The sequence below is a fragment of the Rattus rattus genome, chromosome 9 (genome assembly GCF_011064425.1).
Source record: "Rattus rattus isolate New Zealand chromosome 9, Rrattus_CSIRO_v1, whole genome shotgun sequence".
Classification (NCBI taxonomy): Eukaryota; Metazoa; Chordata; class Mammalia; order Rodentia; family Muridae; genus Rattus; species Rattus rattus.
In genome coordinates, this window is record NC_046162.1 from 40900985 (window position 1) to 40921275 (window position 20291).

Consider the following 20291-nt stretch of genomic DNA (forward strand, 5'->3'; position numbering starts at 1 on the left):
TAATTTCCATTAACTGATCTGGGAAAGGTGCTCTAGTCTTTTAGATACCTTCACAGGCCAACTCCCTTCCTAGTCCCTCTCTCCAAAAGAATGAAAAGTAAGAAAAAAAAAAGAATGAGTGAAATACGAGTTATCTGAGTTTGAGTCACAAGCGAAAGCATCAGTGGACACCCCTGGGATTTCCCAGGGGAAGTGCTATGCTGGACAGGGCAAACAGTTGGAGACCTTTCCTTCTTTCTTCCCCTGGTCTCAAATTTAAGGGGATGGAGGTAGAAAGACTCACATAAGAGAGGGAGGGAAATAGACAAAGCAGAGAAGGTACAGGGAGTGACTGAAAGGGAATAAATGTGAGGCTCCCAGAATATTCTTTGGACATTGTAGGAAGAGTTACATCCTGTGTTGGTGGAGTCACAACCTTCAAAAAAACAAGGACTGATCTTCCCGGAAGAGTTCCAGCCTTGATAGTGTGGTCCCTCCCACTGTAACACTGTCCTAGTTGATTGTTCTGAAAGCCCAGCACCTTCAAATAAACTATTGGTTTCCTGAGCAGAGCAGACTCCTTCTGCTACTGTAGATCATTCTTCACAACATTAAAGACTGGGCTCTCTGTGCTATACATAGGTTTGAAAAATTTTCCTCTCTTTCCCTTTTTTGGTTGATCAAATGAATGAGTGAATAAATGAATGGAAAAAATTAAATTAAGTATCACCTACATGTACTTATGATGGCTATTTGGCAAACTTAGCTGTCTGGAATGACCAAGAAAAGGAACAGAATACAAGCAGAGACAACATGCAGGAATACTCAGACCACTATAATGAGCATAAGTTTTATGGAGGGTTTGCTGTGATCCAGGCATCTGACAAAACCATTGACCTACTTCACTCTGTGGTCACATTCCTACATGGTTGTCAGGTTTTACTGCTTAAATTCTGCAACCCATCCATACTCTGTCCATGGCTTCCACTCAGCTCTGTGTGGCTCTGGCCCATGCACATGGCTACCGTGTTATACTACCTTCCAATGATAGGGTGCTGTGTAACCTTTCCAGTGCCCAAGGATCCATCAACTACCCCTTGAAGCTTTTGTATAGAACAGACTATTGCAGGTCTCCAGTACCAGCAGAGCAAGGGGTTGAGACCTCAGTACATCGTATAATAGACCAACTGTTATAAATGGCTCAGTATGATTTAATATGCTTCAGTACATATTATCCAGGAGACATGGAGCTTCTCAAAGGTTGATAACACCATAGGTCACAAAGCAAGCTTTAACACACATACACACACACACACACACACACACACACACACACACACACACACACACACCAGCACACACACAAAACCACAAACACACACACATGCAGATGCACACATGAACACATGTACACATACACACACATGGTCAAGATAATTTGTACTGTCCTGTCCGATCATTGAAGGATGAAGTAAGATAATATTCAGAAACTAGGCAAAGTACTTAGAAACCGAACAGCACATTTGAACAAACAATAAATCACTGAAGAAATCGTGAAGGAAATTAAAAATTCTCGAGAAACAGATGAAAACAACAACACAACCTCCCAGACCCTCTGGGAGTCAGCAAAGTAGTCCTAAGAGGAGGCTGGAAGTGCTCGCAGTCAGAAATCATAGAGACCTCAAATAAAATCCAAAGCCAACAATGCAGCTCACGGCCCTAGAAGAACAAGAAAGCATCCCAAAGCCAGCAGACAGCAAGAAACAATGCTTAGGCAGCCGGTGAGGGGGGTGGGGCTAGAAAAAACAATAAACAGAATAAATCAAATGCAGATTTGGATCCCCGTCATAAAGGTTAGCAAGATTACCACTTCCAAGCCATGACAAAAAGTCCAAGAGAAATTAGGAACAGACAGAACATTCCTCAAAATAATAAAGCCAATATTGTTTTAAAATGGGAAAACAAACCAAAAACACTTCCTCTAAAATACAGGATGAGGCAAGGGTGGTGGCTTCTTCCACTCTTAGTCAACATAGTGAAGTTGGAGTCAAAGAGATAAGGAAGAAAAAGGTGTAAAAGACATGGAAACAGAAAAGGAGTATGATTATCTCTGTTCACAGGCAGCATGATTCTACACTTGAGGCCCTATCAGAAAATTCTTAGATTTAATGAATGCCTTCAGTAAGGTTTCATGATATAAAACCAACAGCACACAGACATCAGTAGCCTTCACATATACCAAGTTAAGAACTTTCTGAGAAAGAAATTAGAAAAAACTATCTAATCCAAAACTTAATATGAAAACACAAGAGACATTTAAGGCCAAAGCAATTCTAAATAGGAAGAACACTGCTGGGGGCATCCCAATATCCGAGCTCAAATTATTCTACGGAGCTAATGTGACAGGACAGCATGGCGCTTGCATAAAAAGAGGTGTGCAGACCAATGTATTAGAGCAGAGGATAAGCCCATACAGACGTGGCCACTTAAGTTTTGACAAAGGATCCAAAACCTACAGTGTAAAAAAAGATACCTCATTTAACAAACGATGCTGGCAGGACCAGATATCCACACATAGGAGGATGAACTTGGACCTTCATTCCTCACCCTGCACAAAAATCTCCCTGCACAGATCAGAGACCTTAATTTAAAGCCTGGGTTTTTGAAACGAGTAGAGAAAAACATGGACAATATACCTCAAGCTGTAGAGATAGGCAAAGGCTTTCTGGGAAGATTTCAGAATCACAGAAGTAGCCCTAAGAATCAACGAATAACATGACATGGAATCAAAGTTTCTGCACAGAAAGACAAACTATCAACTGTGTGAACAGACAACCTACAGAACGGGACAAATTCTTGCCAGCTATATATTGAACAGGGGGTTGAGATCTAGAATTTAAAATAACTTAAAAACATTAACCCCCTAACCCCTGCCCACCAATACATGGGCTGATGAACAGACTTCGAAAGAAGTGTACCGTTCTGAGATTCTAGCTTGCCTAAGAATGTCGGAGACCAAGAGATAATTCCAGGTGGTGAGGATGTAGGGAAGGTGAATCTTTGCCACTGATAGGAAGACGAATGGGTACAGCTCTTATGGAAATCGGTGTGAAGGTTTCTCAAAACACTAAAAATAGAACTTTCATATGGCCCAGCTATGCCTCTCCTGGGCGTATATCCCACTGTCTCACACGACCCAGCCACTGACTCACCCGTGTTTACACTTACTCTGTTCACAACAGTCCCATATGGGACCAGCCTCGATGCCCATCAGTGGATGAGCAGACAGTGAAAACGTGGCCTATGTGCACAAGGGAATTTGACTCAGCTGTAAAGGAAAAGAAAATCTGTAGGGAAGTGGATGGATTTGGAAAGTTGTGCTAACGTGAAGGGACACTGTAACTCGAGGCTCTGGGCAGTAATCCATCCTCTAGCCGGTGGGTGGTTCCTAGACATCTAGATTTTGTGGCTGAGGAAAACAGTAATCAATGCAGATGTGAGAGAAAACAAACAAGTGTGAATTAAATGTCAATTTTGCTGAGTGAAATGTTTAAAGGAGAATGATCATCAGGTAGCGCACACCCCCGAGTGGGAGTATGGATGTTGGAGGACTTAAAACTAACTCTCTCTCTCTCTCTCTCTCTCTCTCTCTCTCTCTCTCTCTCTCTCTCTCTCTCTCTCTCTCTCTCTCGTTTCACTGCAGGCTGCCAAGAACTCTACGTTGGGCAGGCCACGGCAGGCCCTTAGCCTGGTGTTCAGAGATACTGTGTGGCACGAACAAGAAGGAACTTAGACAGCACCTTTCACTGACACACCTGGGATTTGGTTTTGTGTTTTTACCATCCCCACCCAGGACCAACTCAAGAAGACTGCACAGGCATCTGTCCATCAAGCATTACTGATGGGTGTCACTCATAGAGACAGGGTCCGGGGAGCTAATGACAATGGCCACCATTATTTTCATCCAGAAAGGATTTGTGGGAGGGGAGATTAAGCCTGGGTTACAACTCACTAGTAAATACAACTATCTCTTCATTATAAAAATCAACCATTTTTTCAGGTGTTAAATTACAAGGGAGGAAACTCTGTGAGTCTTTCTACAAAAGAAGTCCTGGTGGGCAAGAAAGTTATCTTTTAAAGATTAAAAAAGAATTCGTCTGTGTGTTGATGTGTACACCAGAGGCCTGCAGGGGCCAGAAGAGGGCATTGTGTCTCTTGAAACTGGAGTCATAGGCAGTTGTGAGCGGTCCAACATGTTGCTGGGGGCTGAACCCAGGTCCTCTGAAAGAGCAGCAAGTGCTCTTAACCACTGAGCTGTCTCTCCAGCTCTAGACATTTTAAATTCTTTTTTAAAGAGCTCACGTGTGTGTGTGTGCGTGCGTGCGTGCGTGTGTGCGTGTGTGTGTGTGTGTGTGTGTGTGTGTGTGAGCACTCGCACACATTTGCAGGTGAGTGCAGGAGGCTGCAAAGCCATTGGATTCCTCTGGAGGAGGGTTACCTTTTCATAAAGGTAAAGTTCACACAAAGGTGAGCATCTTAGGAAAGCCATTTTACTTCATGCATGCTAGGTACATGTTCCAGCATTCTGTTACCTCTGCCTAGAGATGTTTTTTTTTCCGATAAATCAAAACACGTGGGAGAGGCACTGCTGTAATCCTGGCAGTCAGGGGGTGGGGGGGGGAGAAGACTGTGAGTTGGAAGCCAGAGCCTCAAGACAGGGACATGCAGGCAAGAACAGAAGCAGAGCTCATAGGGGAGTGCTGCTCACCGGCTTCCTCCTCATGGCTTGCTTAGTTTGCTTTTGTGTACAAGTCAGGGTCACCTGCTCGGGGTGCCGCTGCCTTCAGTGGGTTAGACCCACTCACATCAGTCCTTAAGCTAGAAAGTGCCCCACAGACTTGCCTAGAGTTTGATCTAATTGTGTCATTCCCCCCCCCCCTATTACGTTTCCCTCTTCCCATATGACCCTAGCTTTTGTCAAGTTGACATAAAAACAAGCCAGGCCACCACAGTTAAGAGGAGTCAGAGCTGGGTCAAAAGCAGGACCAAGAGTTGGTAGGTCTGGGTCTCGGACAGCATGGCTGTCCATCACTTAGTGTTCTTCACAACACTCCAGCTCTGCCCCACTCCACACTGCCATTGGCAATGGGCGTCACTGCAGGGAAACTGACTCAAAGTTGAGGATTCAGAGGCTGCTGACTGCCTGCTTAGGAGGGTTGGAGGAGCTGGGCAGTTAATTGATGACTAAGGCAACAGAAGCCAAGAAATAGTGGAATTAGACTGGGAGCCCCAGTGAATGAGTAGATGCCCTAGGATCCTTCAAGTGGGCCAGGCAGGGTCAAAGTTTCCTTCTCTGTGAGGATGCCTGGTGCTAGTCCTCCTTGGGTCAGCATTAGAGAGCCCTACCTCTCTGGAGAATTGATGTGGTTGGTCCAATAGAGGTGGCAAGAATATGGAAGTCTGCCTTTGTTTTTTAGATCTACCAAACAACATCGCTAAATTAACTTAAAAAAGGTACACACCATATGCAGAGAACTCTTATGAAAGGGGTATACACCTGATATAAGCCCCTTGATGATTTTACAAATTACATTTTGTGGCCAGTCATATAGCTAACAATGGTTTTACTCAAGGGAACCAGCCCCATTTCCCTTGGAGGAAGAGGCTCCTGTGTATAAATATGATGTACGATCTTAGGATGGGGCCGTTCATTAAAGGTTACTAGAGAATATGGCCCCACATTTTCCTCAAAGGCTCAACTTGTGGTTATGCCCTCATCTTCCTGCCTCCTTCGGGTCAAGGCTTTGCTCAAACACTGGAGCTTTCTGCCTCCAGGCTTATGGGTGGATGCTGTATGGCTCTGAGCGGATTTGGGGTGTTCGGTTGGCAAGAAAACAAAGCCACACACGTGAGCATCTCATTCCATGTCTTGACAACTCCATCTTCATTGCAAAGGGCAAAAGCTGAGTGTGGCTGACCTGAGGGAAGGTAGTTTCGATTGGAAAGGGATTCCATCTAAGCACCTTTTGGGAGAAGTACACACTGCTCCTTTCAGTCCTCAGGCTACCTTGCAAAGCTCAGAACAAGTTCTCATTTGGAAGATCAGCGTATGAGGCACCAGAGGTATCAACTAAGGATGGCTGCCACTCTGGTCACTTCACCGTGTGAAGCACTTGCCGCACTGGTTAGTTTAAAATGTCAGCTTGCCAAAACCCAGCATCACTTGAGAAGAGAATTTCAACTGAGGAACAGTCGAGGTTAGGGTGGCCCATGTGCATACCCATTGTGAAGTGTTTTGATTGCCCACTGACCCACTCTGGATGTGGGCAGTGCTGTTTCAGGGGGTTGGGCCCCAAACTGTGCAAGAGGTGTTGGAGAAAGCTGGCTGAGTGTTGGAGATAAGGAAGGATGAACTTGTCCCTCTCTGCTCTTGCCTCTGGGTGGGAGGTGACTAGTTGCTTGAATTCCTGTCCCAGTTCCCTTGCTGATATAGACTATGATCTGGTAGTGTAAGCCAAGTAAACCCTTTCCCCCCAAAGTAGCCTTTGTTTTGTTCTCTCACAGCAACAGAGAACAAGCTATTAGGCTAGCCGCCTCCTTTGTATTTAGGGAAACTGAGGCTTAGTGAGGTGAGATAGCCTGCCCAACAGGCTCTTGCTGCCGCCGCCTAGCAGAGCCAGAGTTCACCAGCAGTCTTAACTTCAGTCCTAGCCTTGTCACTTGCTGCTACTTTCCCAAGGTGGGAGAGCTATAATGTGGGAGAGTTTGAACACGAGGCTGACGTATCCTAAAGCACAACTAATTTCCAAATCCACAAGCCCCAAGTGGAGAGTCAGGTGTACATCAAAACCTTTCCTCCCTTGGTCTGTTTCTCTGCTGTAGCAGCTGCTGTCTCAGAACAATCAAAAAGGCCCCGGGGTGCATGAGATAAGGCTGTTCAGGAGCTTGCTATTTTTGATGGATGCTCGAAGGAAGCAACATACAATTTGTATATCAGCAGGAGAAAGTCCAGCTCTGGCCGGCAAAACACAGCCCGAGTGAATGCTGCTGTTCTCACTTAGGTAAGGGCCATTGTTTCTTGTGTTGCTCACCTCCTTTCTCTCTGCCTCACATTCTCACCTTCTGCCTCTCTCACTAATGTGTTGCCCAGCCAGGAGTGGTAACATCGGGGTTCTAACAACAGTCAGAGCAAGTCTGTTTGTCTTCGTGATTCCACTGGTGTCTTGTGCGATGATTAATCAGGAAGGCAGGGCTGCCCCTTCCTATGGCTTTGGAGAAGGTGTCGGGGCCAGAGCTTCGACTGTCTTGTGTTCAGTGTTTCCCTGAATGCTTTAAAGATGGTGCCTTAAGAAGGACAAAGGCCTTGAAGCATTACAGGTGGGTACCTTCATCAGCACAGCAGCGGGGCTGTGAAAAACAAGGAGGGCTTTACAGGCAATCAGAGTTTGTGCCTAAGCACGTTGCACTTTTGAGAACCTAGGCAAATTATCATTTCCCTGAATCTTAGGTAGAGACCGTACCAGGGAAAAGGGGATAGCTAAAACACAAGGCTAGGGGAAGAGAGTCCTCAAATGCACATAGGGCACTGCATATGCAGGAACTGTGAGGATCTTTTTTTTTTTTTTTCTTTCCCTCTTTTTGTCGGAGCTGGGGACCGAACCCAGGGCCTTGCACTTGCTAGGCAAGCGCTCTACCACTAAGCTAAATCCCCAACCCCGGAACTGTGAGGATCTTATGGTATCATCAGTCTAAAGTGATCTGCTCCATTAAATGGAGGAAAACAAAAAGCATATGGAATTCTAGGAGGTATTTTGGGGGAGGGGTTCAGTTTAAGTCATCACAGGAAACAGAAAGACATCATTATGTGCTGGATATACTCCTGCCATTTGGATGTAAGTATATGACCAGACATTAGCCTAGAGGATGGTCCCCACTCAGGGAGGACTCATGCGCTCAGAGACGAACAGTGCAGAATGGAGACAAGAGTGTTCCCTATGGAATTCAGGCTAGAAGCAGGAATCTGTTTTTCAATTTCAACATTAGTTGTGTAAGTCTAACTGTGTGTGTATGTGTGTGCGTGCGTGTGTGTGTACATGTGTTGAAATCTATATATTAAATGTTCCTGATACACTGTTATTTGTTGATATTCTCTCTCTCTCTCTCTCTTTATCTCTCTCTCTCTCTCTCTCTCTCTCTCTCTCTCTCTCCATCTCTCTCTCTTTGATTTCTTGTAGCTCAGGCTGGCTTTGCACTGATTGTATAGACAAGGCTGGCTGTGAATGGCTAATCCTCCTGCCTCCACTACCTGAGTGCTGAGATTACAGCAGTGTGCCATGACACCTGGCTGTGATCTTAACTGTTCTGTCACCTTTTCTTCACATGTCTATCTCTGAGGAGATGTTCTTGCTTAATACTAGAGGAGACATTCTGGAAATGAGCCTGCTAGAGTTGAGAATCCAGCCTAGGGAATCTTGGGCCAATTCTGTCACCTGCCTGTGCCTTCGTTTCCTGAACTGTTTGATGAAGACAGAGATATTACTCATAGCCGCACCGTGTGAGTAACATGACATAGAAGTTCTTCTTGCAATGCTTGGTGAACACTGACATAATTGTCAATAAACAAGCCCTTGCCACATTATAGGCCTGGGGTATGGCCCAGATACTGCCCTGGTGTCCTAAGATGCCTTCTCTGTGCTCTTTGTGGTCCAGCCTGGGCATACTGACCCGAGAAAGCTTCTCTCCTTTGGAAAATCTCCATCTCTATTCAAGTGTGCTTGAAGTTGCATGTGTACATGGGTGCACTCACACAGCCATAAACACTCACACACTCACACATGCATATACAAACACTCCCACACATATAAACACTCACACATAAATACACACTCACACACACAAACACTCCCATGTGCACAAATACCCCCACATGTAATCACTCCACACATAAACATCCAACCATGCACATAGACACTCCCAAACACATAAACACACACATAAACACTCATACACACACACATAAACACTCACACACATATAAACACTCCCCCACACATAAACACTCCCCCACACATGTAAACACCCACCATATATATAAACACTCACACACATAAAAACTGACTCTCACACACACACATAAACATATAGACACACACTCACATACTCACATTCACATACATACTCATACAAGCACACATATAGATACACATATAAATGCACACACACAAACACACATACACTTACATATACTCATATACACATAAACACTCTCACACACATATTTCACATCTCCTTCGTTCCTTCCTTCCTTCCCTCATTCCTTCCTTCGTTCCTTCCTTCCTTCCCTCTTCCTTTTTTGTCCCTCTTCCTAGCCTTTCTCCCTTTCTCTCACTCTCCCTTTTTATACACCAGCTTCCCTTCCTTTCTTTCTCCTTCAACAGCTCTTCAGAGGCTGGAGGATGCAGACTAGACAGCCTCTCTGCCAAGAGCGCTTTGTCTCTGATCAGACCTGACCTGGGTCACTGAGTTCATGGGGTTACCATGACAACATGTATCCCTGGCTACCCATCAGGAGGCAAAGACCAATTGAAAGGGACTGCCATTTCCCTGGGACATACTGTATTTATCCATAGCAGCAGGGCCCTGCACCAGTACCAAGCTACAGGAAGAGAGGCTGATACTTGTGAGTGTGGGAGGGAAGGAGAAATGAAATATTAGTGTTTTATTTTTTCAGTGTGTTCTCTGTGGGGGAGGACCACACATTGTTCTTGGAGAGAGATGTTTTATTTCAAATGTAGCCAGTGTGTGCAGCGGAGAGGAAAATGGTCTAGGTTCATGTGCATTCCTGACATGGTGGGTTTTATAGAGAATTGTTCCTGTAATTATTTAGATCTAAAGTGACTTTTGATGCGTCTAAGGAGGGGATGGGCAGAAAACCTTAAGAAGTGTTTTCTGTGACAGGTCCTTTGTGGAATTTTATCAGTTCGTTGAAGAAACTTCATGCAATTATTATTTCAGTTTTTTATTGCTGTGTGTATGCATGATGTGTGTATGTATGTGTGTATGGGGAGTGAGCATGTGAATGTGCCACAGGATGTGTGTGTGTGTGTGTGTGTGTGTGTGTGTGTGTGTGTGCGCGTTGATGAAGGACAACTTGATAGAGTTGGGTCCCTCCTTCCACCTTTACCTAGGTTCTGGGAATTGAACTCCGATCACCAGGACTGAGGTGAAAGGCTCTGAGCCACTCACTGAGTCACCTCGCTGACCCAATTCCATTTTTCAGATAAGAAAGCAGAGGCTTATAAAGCTTTCATGAACTCACTAGGTCAGACACTGGCGAAGTCACAGACCTAGGATCTGATTGAGTTATGTGCCTCCAAAGATGGTGACTACTGTCTAGGTTTCCCCACAGCCTTGCTGCTATATGCTTGGCCCCTACTGCTGGCCTGTCCCTTTCCCTACTTTTCTAGCCCTGATTTGCAGCGCAGAATCCCTGGAGAGTCATTCAGTCTCTGGGTTCCTCAGTCCCACACTATGGACCTGTGGAACCAGATTACTAGAGTCTGGAAGACACATTTTCTTTTCCTTAAAACCAGCTCTCCTGGGAATCTCAATAGACACTGAAGTTGGGGCTGAGTCTTTAGAAGAATAGATTGAATACCAGACAGATCACTTAGTTTTGGTTTCCCAATTACTTCCAGGGTCAGTGTGACTGTTTGGGAGAAGAGAACTCCCTACAGCCTTCTGTAGCTCTCAGATCATTACCAGGCAAAGAAATACTTTTGGAGGAAGGTCCCCAGAGCTGCCTCCCAAGTCCCCATATGTGCGCATCTCACACATCCTTGATGTGTGGCCATCACATTCCTTCTTTCTTCACCGAGATGTTATTACAGACAGTTCTTGGAAGTAGTGTGAGGGGAGAAAAACATATCCCATGGGAACTCTAGGGAGATGGAATTGTTGTTGAGCAATCCAGAGACTCTTTTATGTTTGGAAAAATAAAAATAAAAATAAAAAGAAAAACAGGTTGGAGCCTGAAGTGGCCACCTTCTGTAGCCAGGCAGGACTCCCAGTAGAGGGATAAAGATACCAATCTAGCCACAAAATCTTCAACCTGAAATTTGTCCTGCCTTCAAGAAGTGCAGGGACAAAGATGGAGCACAGACTGAGAGAATGGCCAACTAATGACTGGCCCAACTTGAAATTCATTCCATGGGCAAGAAATAATCCCAGACACTATCAATAATACTGTTAGGCTTGTAGTCTGGAGCCTAGCATAAATGTCCTCTGTCCTCAGGCTCCACCAGCAGCTGACAGAAAGAGATGCAGAGGGCCACAGCCAAACATTAGATAGAGCTTGGGGAATCTTGTGGAAGAGAAGATTGGGGAACTGAGGGGGGATAGGGACTCTATAAGAAGACCTACAGTCAACTAACCTGGACCCTTCAGGGCTCCCAAAGACTGAACCATCAACCAAAGAGCATGAATGGGCTGGACCTAGGCACCCTGCAATATGTAGCAGATGTGCAGCTTGGTCTTCTTGTGGGTCCCCAACAACTGGAGTAGGGGCTGTCCCTGACTCTGATGCCTGCCTGTGGATCATGTTCCTCTAACTGGGGCTGCCTTGTACGGCCTCAGTGGGACTGGATGTGTCTAGTCCTTTAGTGACTTGATGTACCAGGGTGGGTTGTTACCCAGGGGCTCCTCCCTTTTCTCAGAGGAAAAGGGCAGAGGGTGGGGCTGTACTGGAGTGAAGGGGGTCTGGGATTGGGATTGTAAAGTGAATAAATAAATTAATGTGAAAAATCAACTAAAAGAAGAAGAGGAAGAAGAGAAGGAGGAAGAGGAGGAAGAGGAGGAAGAGGAGGAAGAGGAGGAAGAGGAAGACAGGCATGATATAATCATCTTGAGGAGATGCCTGGCAACCTGTATCATCCTGGCTGGTGGGCTAGGAGGCTGGCACCCTTCAAAGCTATGGCCATACGCTTCAGAGCAAAACTGAGGTGATTCTGATTGGGAAGCCAGTTCTTTGCCGAATCACTTGGCACCTGTTCAGTCCTTGGCCAACAGCACCAAATCTCAATAAAGCCAACTTCTCAAATGACTCAGCTTTAAAGCAAAGATGAAAGTGAACATGGTGCCAGCCACTTCTTCCCTAGCCATGTCCCATCATAAATTGTGACCAGTTTACTGCCATCCTCTGAGATGTCCAGGACAGCTTTGAAAGTGACCTACCTGCCTGGGATCCTTCTCTCTTGCCTACTCTCATTACAAGCCACCATCAGACAATGTTTAGAATTCAAGGTTCCTTCTTGTCTTTGGATTACTCTTCTGACCTCTGCTGACATCGAACCCAAATTGTAGAGGCAGCTGCCACCCCTTCATGGTAGACTATAACTCATGGCTCCTTACTTCCTGACATTTCTTCCAAGCCCTAGCCATTCCAAGATAAGTTCTATGCTTACCGTCTTCTGCATCTGCCCACTCTGGTCCTCCATTTGTTTCTCTTACAGTTCTTCAAGGCTTCTGTCCAATGCCACTTGGCAAATCCTGTCTCTTAGAGGCTGTCCCTTGGCTGCTTCTCCCTTTGATTGTCATTAATTGTCTTATGCCCCCAGCAAAACAGTAGATGTGTATTTCTGCTCAGGATCTCTTCTAGACACTACACCATTTCAGGACTGAGGTTGCTTTTCTCACCATGACTCCTGCAGTCTTATGAACAGTGTTGTGTGTGGGCTGGGTATCAGAAAAGGAGCTGTGAAATGGAATAGCCCAGGGAGTAGATATCAGACCTTTCTGAGTACTTGTCATCCATGAGGGTTCAGGGAAAAAGCTGCCTTGTGTTCCTGTCCCCTTGGCCCAAACATCTGGCACGGACAAGATGTGACAGAAGACAGAGATGTCACAACCATAAAGACCACAAGAGCCCCCACATAACCACAGCCAGTCAAAGACCAGACTTTGACCAATGTCTTGGTTAGGGTATAACTGGTAGCAAATCCATTAAACTCCTGGCCTATGGTTTGTGAAGGAGAGCCATCAGGTATGACTTCAATAGAGCCCAAGTATAGACTCTGCCTTGGGTTTGTAAATAGAGGCCATGAACCTTGTTCTAGGAGATTTAACACTTTGTCTCTAAGTAAGGGGATTATGCCTCTCAGTGAAGAGACTGCAGTATAGCCGGCCACTTCCATTTAGTTGGCACAGGAAGGCCCATAGATTATAATTAGTGGATTTACTAATTGCCTTTCCCCTAGTGACTGGCATTGGCCCGTCCATCTTTATCCATAACCCAAGGGCTTCGGAAACATAACTCAGCCCCTCACCCAAGCGCACACATGCAGAGACAGCCAACAAACAGCATCTGTTTCAAAGGAATGCCACCTGTCCAAATGGAAAGCCAAGCGTCGAGCCGCCTCGCCACACCAGAGTATTTGTTTTCAGGCCAGGGAGGTGAACGATATTCTGTCACCAAGAGTCTTTTAACACACAGTGGGGCCATAACCTGGCTCCTGCTAAGCAGAGCTGACAGGTGTTTGAGCAACATTTGGGTCTCAAGTCCTTCCTTCCTTTGAAGCTTCCTTCCTTCCTTCCTTCCTTCCTTCCTTCCTTCCTTCCTTCCTCCCTCCCTCCCTCCCTCCCTCTCTCCTTCCCTTCTTTCCCTCTGCCCCCCCCCATATTTCTCTCTCTTTTAAATGCACCTGCTGCTGTGGGTGTTTGCACATGAACATACACATGTGGAAGTCATAGGTCAACATTGGATGCCTTCCCATGTTGCTCTCCATCTTGTTTCTTGAGCCAGTATATCTCACTGAACCCAGAGCTTGCTGACTTGGATAAACAGATCGGGTGGTAGAAAGTTTCAAGAATCCTGTTTCTTTAGCCTTGGAATTATAGGGCCATGCTATGTATATGTGGGCTCTGAGAATTAAACATGGCTCCCTAAGTTTCTGTGACAAGTACTTTACTACATCCATATCCCCTAGGCACCAGTTTTCTGATCTTAGGAGGCAGAAATTCACAGTGTATCTTGGAACAACGTGCGGCAGGCTGGAAGGGAACTTCACCAGTGTGCGGAGGTACCGTATTTCGCAGAATGAACGGAGGTGGCACTAAGCCTGTAGAACACCTGCTTGGATGGCTGTTTTGGCTCTGCCTTTGATGGGATGGTGAGAAACTCATACCCATGTCCAGAGCATACAGAGCCACAGCTACATCATGAACTTTAAGTGCTTTCCAGTCTTGGGAGTGACTTAGCAGTTTTCAAGAACAGTGCGATGGTTCAGAGGACAAGGCCTTCTCTGTCACTTGCCCAGGTTTCTACTTGTCTACAGAGTGTTTTCCTGGGGTCAAGACACAGATGTAAAAGTAGCTGGAGCAGGCAAACATGCATCTCTCGGGTTTGGCCCAAAGTGACTCATTAATATTGGAACCATCTCGGCGAAACAGTGCCTCCAATCTTAGGTGTGGGAGGCAGAGGTATAGAGGAAGCTAGCTGCAGTGTGTATGCATTACCCCAAGCTGCTAACAATGATCCTTTCCTTTATGGCTTATGTGTGTAGTACGTGTGCATGTGTGTGTACGAACTCGGTGGGAAGACAGAAACATGCAGGTCTCTGTGCCTGAGTGCGCACAGGTCTGGAGTCGATGTCAGTCAGGTGTCTTCCTCGATTGCTCCCAGTTAATTTACTAAAGCAAGGTCTCTAGCTGAACCTGAACCTAATGAATTTCAGCTAATACAGGAAGTCAGTTTGTCCAGAAAAATCCCCCACCCCTCCCTGAGTGTTGGCGTTACAGGTGGCTGCTGCGCTGGCTTGGCTTTTATGTGGGTTTGTGGGATCGAACCTCTATGCCACAGGCTTGCACTCAAGCACTTAATTTGGTGACCCGGGCCCCAACATTGACCCCTTCTAGCACAGATGAGGAACAGAATCCCATAGACAGCATGGAGGTTTCCCAAGAAGAAATGCTGGGCCCTCTTCTGGCAACTTTACTCTTGTGTTGTTTGGTCAGGAGTCACATGATCCATGACTACTATCGAGTACTACAGAGAAAGGAAGATGGGGAAAGGTCTGGGTGGGTGCTGCCCTGCAGTGGGAATTCCTGATGTGCAGGTGGGTCACTGGGCTTCTGTAACCGAAGATGAATGGATTCGTTATTTTCTACTTTTACTTTTGTGTTGAGAGCACACCCATGTGGATTTATGCCATGTGTGATCTGTCAGCTTCCGGCCTTGGAGAATCCAGTAATCAGATTCTTTGGGTTTCTCTCTCCCTTTCTCTTATTCTCATTCTCAAACCACAACAGCCCGATGTCTTTACTGCAGATTCACAACAGACCTCTCTTTACTGCAGATTCGGATTCCAAGTGTTGACCCCAGGAAGAGTCTTTGAGTGTCGAAATGCACCGTGCCTATTCAAAGCAAAGGGACCTTCAAGCCAGGGCCTGTCATCATGTTCCACTGCCAGACTGCCCAGTGGCTGTTCTAGACTCCAAAAGCATTATTTTTTTCTTGAGTTGATGGTTGTCATTTGGCCTCAGTCTAGCACCTGCTTTTGAGAGAGCTGTCAATCATCCACCCTGGAACTGCATTTGAATAAGTCACAGCCCTGAGCTCTGAGTCAGACAGCCTGGCCTCAAACCTTGTGCACACCTGCTGTCCATTTTCTAGAATCTGGACTTTAGTAACACAGGGCTAATGACAGTCCTAGGGATGGAATGAGATCATGTTCTTGCCACAGCCAGGGGCTATTACTATAGTAGAAAGGCACTGCAGCGTAGAGCACTCAAATTTTAGGTCCCTGTCACCAAAACTTCTGATGCTTTTTAGGTTTTTTTTCTTATTCCAAATGCCTATGTCAGGGGAGGGGCCGTTTCAGCCCTCTGTTGATGGACAGATGGACAGACCACAGTGCCTCTTTGTGCCTCGTTGTCAGCTGATGGTCTTGACCCTAAAGCCATGAGACAACCACTGGGTTTTCTTGAGCCTATGCCATCTGATTCTCTACTCTGCTTCTTTTTAGGCTGATTAAGTTCTGGGAACAAAAGTCATTTCCTCAACAAACACTACTGTCAGGATCTCATTTAAAGTCTGCCTAAACTCACACAGAGAGTTTTGGAAGTTTTTCAGGGTGACGGAGCCTGGTTGCTGATGACCTTCACTAAGGTTGGAGATAGTTATGTCTGAATCCTGGCTGCCATCTTTATTGTTCGAACTTCTGGAGAATTACTTAAAATTCTCGAGAGCATTTCTATTGGCGTCGGAATAAAGACTAAAATCTTTTACAAAACCCTGTTCGGCTTCATGTTCCAAGCTTAGCCTCTTTCCCCACCCTGTCTCTTCCTTGCATTATGATTTCTTGCATTGTCTAGAAGAGAAGGTTGTTCTTCACCTATGCTGCTTGCTAAAACTTTAAAAATCTCTCTATCCCTGTCTCTGTCTGTGTGCCTGATCTTTAATGAGTCTCTCTCTCTCTCTCTCTCTCTCTCTCTCTCTCTCTCTCTCTCTCTCTCTCTCTTGATGTGTCTTGCTTGTATTGCTGACTCCAGAGTACATGGGATGTTGTGTAATCTGCAACCCTGTCTTGCTTAGGGTAGTCCCCGAATCATTAGCTGTAGTTTTTCACTTTGGTCTTGATTTTTTTTTCTTCCATTTTGGCCCTCGAGAGTTCCTAACTTGCATTTAAAAGGATGGTGGTTACATCCTATCTGCCATACCCACATGTCTTACAGTGACAATTTGGTTCTATCTTGTTACTGGAAATAGATGTCCTCGAGGGCCCCTTTTGTAGACTATCCTAGTACCTTTCATGATTATTATTAAAACATTAAGCAATTATAGGCTGTTGAATGACTGCCTCCTCTTGCAGTCGTGTAGTTCCACGGGAAGGGTGCCTTGTTCAGAACAGTGGTGCCAGCTGCTTTGCCAGTGCCTGGGATAGAGATGGAACATGGTGTCATTTCTGTTAATGAATGAATCAAGGCAGAGTGGCCGTAGCTGTCATGTGAAGGAGTCCCTCACAATCCTTTTACAGCCTTTATTAACCCATCTTGCTTTCCCAAGAGGGTATCCCTTATCCTTTATGTAGTTTCCCCATCCATGGCTTGCCTTTTTAAAAGATATGGTCTCTTTGCATAGCCTTGGCTGACCTGGAACATGATATATAGAACAGGTTGGCCTTGAACTTACAGGAATCCTCCTGCCTCTGTCTCTTGAATTCAGGGATTAAATGCTCAACTTCAGTTTACCCCATTTTGACTAACAATCTTCTTGACCTCAGGAGGGTGTGACTGGGGTGTCAATTCTTTCTGAACAGGTGAGGAAACCTAGGGGCTGGGTGACAAAATGTCTTCCCTTCTGCAGGATGGTAGCAACTTCTAGAATTAACTCTGCATTAGCCCCTCTGATTCTAATGCAAGAGTTGCAATTCTTATGCAAGAGTTGCCCTTAGCTATTTGGAAAGAATGGCAAAGTTTCTTTATGTGAACATAATATTGACCTTGCCTCTTTGCTAATCAACACACTTTTGCTAAAAAAGCCTGTGTCGAGGCAGGCATACAGGCTGTGTGGACTTCTTCACTAGGAGGTACGTTGATTTGAGTATTTCTCAAGGCTCAGACAGCTGTGCTTTTCATTTGGGCAATGTGTTTCTACTTTTGAGAGACACATTACAAACCATTTCCTGTCAGAGTCCATAAAACTGGAGAATCCTGTTCATGGTTGAGTTGGATGCAAGGGATGGAGTGTCACAGATCACAAGACAGAAGCATGGGGTTCATCGACACCCAACACTTAAGGAGTGAGGTGGGAAGCAAGGCCTGGGGAGGGACACACAGTGGGTAACATCAAAGCAAGCTGAGGCCCCCGGGTCAGTTTCCAACCTCAGGGTTGAAGGTCACAGGTGGCTGGAGTCTTCTAGGCCCACAGGCATTTCAGAAGATCTCTTCTTGGAGGCTCACATTATGCATGGGGGTCTGTGGTAAATGCAGCAGCTTCATTCCTGAGAGATAGGGAGGGCAGAGGGAGCACGAAGGAAGCAGATTTGGGTACTTACCTCAGGGCGGACCCCTTGGGTGTCGCAATGCCATAGCCTTTGGAATCCAAGTTACCTCCCACTTTCATGGTGTCACAGGGCTTGCGTTGCTCGATATACTCATTCATGGTGGACTCCAGGAGGTAGGCGTATTTGCCTTTAGATTTTCTCACTCTGATCATGCCTTCCTCTGTGGTCCGAACAAACACGGATGGTTCTGCAGACTTCATGTATGTCCACATCTTCTCAAACACAGCGATTTTAGATCTCTGGCAGGGGATAGGAATGAAACCCGGGTTAAGCAATGGCAGTTCTTGAATTGGGGTCGGCACACACATCGGTGAAGAGCTGAGTGGAGCTTGATCACACATTCATGAGCCAGATCAGCTTAGGAAGAAACAAATTATGAGTGATTGCAAAATAAGAGCTTCTAATTAGTACTGGTAGGTTCCAAGGTACAAATATCTTGTAAATACAGAATGAGCAGAGTATCTCAGAATCATTTAATTACTTCTGAGCAATTATACTCCTAAATAGGGGAAAGATAAGCAACCGGGTCCCTGTCTTATCTTTAAAACAATGTAGATCTGTCTATAGTTCAATAGGGATGCATGTATCCTGCCCCAAAGCAGAGGGCTGAATGTCAGCAGGATTTGACTTCACTAACTACTGTAAAAAAATTTTTAAAAAATTAAAAAAAATAATAGCAACAATAACAAAAACTCTTTCAGATCATGCACTGCTAAGTTCTAGTAATGCCCTATTATGAGACCTGCCTTCCAAATATCACTGTCTGATAGAGCATATAGCATATGTTGTGTGGACTGAGAATTGTCCTTCAAAGATTCTGGGATTTGAATACTTGGTTTCCAGTTGGTGGAACTGTTTGGGAAGGTTTAGGAGGTGTGGCCTTGCTGAAGGAAATGTGTCACTGGGTACAGGCTCTGAGAGCTTAAGGCTCCTAAAATTTCTAGTTTATTCTCTGTGCTTTGTGTGTCTCTGTGCTTTGAGGATGTGAGACCCCAGCTTCCTGTTCTGGCTATCATACCTGCTTCCTGCCATGCCTCCCCACACCGATGGACTCCTATCTCTCTAGAACTGTAAGCCCAGATAAACCCTTCCTCTTATGTGTTGCCTTGGTTACAGCATTTTATCACAGTGACAGAAAAGTGATGAATACAACAAGAGGCTTGACATCTCCTTACATTTTAAAAGCCTCTAAACTGGGGGAGTTAGTTCAGTTGGTGAAGTGCTGCTTGCTTTGCAAGCACAGGTCTGAGTTCACATCCCTTGCTCATACCCACAGTAAGAAAAAAATTTCTTAGTGTAGCAGGGCAGGTCTGGAATCCCAGTGTTGAGAGGGCAAAGACAGGAGGGTTTCTGAGGCTTCTTAGCCAGTCAGTCTTGCTAGATTAAATCATGGAGCTCCAGGTTTGGTGAGAGACCCTGTCTCAAAAAGTAAGACAGAAAAATGATAGGGAAGACACCTGATTTTGAACTCTGTGTCTATGTACATATGTATGTGTTTCTTCATGTACTTACATTCATGTGTACACACACACACACACACACACACACACACACACACACACACACATTCCAAATTTGGTGAACCTGTTTCTTCATCTATGAAAACAGCTCTGGCCTTTTTTTCTTTTTTCTTGGGGTTTTGATTGGATTGTTTAATCTATTTGATACAGTATGGCTACATTGTCTCTTCCCAAAGAGCAGAGCAAATCCTACATCAGTTCCAGCGCAGTCCTTAATCTCTAGTGGACACTTATACCCTGAACCTGTAAAAATGTAGACCCCCTGTAGTAAACCTAGAACTTTTTGGTATACCAGTGTCCCAAGTGTCCTAATGTATGAGGCCCAGCATTTGTCAGTGAGATTGATTTCCCTGGAGGTCACAATTTCAGGCTCACTCAGTATATGGCCCGGCTACTCTGTGGATATTGATAGTCATCGCTTCTTGGAAACTGAGTTCAAGCCAAGCTACTGACACCTCTCTGTGACTCCTTCTCAGACTCTAACTGAGGCTTTTATCAGGGTGCATTGTCCAGGATCCCAGACTAGCCTTCACTGCTCACAATCTCATAAAAGGAAGTCTTTTTCCCAAGAGCATTTTAGGGGTATTGGAATCTGGCTTGGGCTGTTCCTTTTCCCTTTGTGTGTGAGTTTTGAAGGTGTCCAGACAGCTCATCTGTATCTTGTAGAGCCCAGAGGTCAACATCCCTGCTTTTCTCTATCTCTCTCTACCTTATCTTTTAAGACAGACTCTCA

General features: G+C 45.4%; 1 protein-coding gene across 3 annotated transcripts in view; it reads right to left on the bottom strand.

The window, feature by feature from the left end:
- Gria1 (glutamate ionotropic receptor AMPA type subunit 1) overlaps positions 1-20291 on the bottom strand; it is a 319050-nt gene that overhangs the window by 21775 nt on the left and 276984 nt on the right. For all 3 annotated transcript variants that reach the window (XM_032913974.1, XM_032913973.1, XM_032913972.1), the window contains exon 13: positions 18030-18277. In XM_032913974.1, the coding sequence (XP_032769865.1) occupies positions 18030-18277 (248 nt within the window). The remainder of the gene's footprint in view (positions 1-18029; positions 18278-20291) is intronic.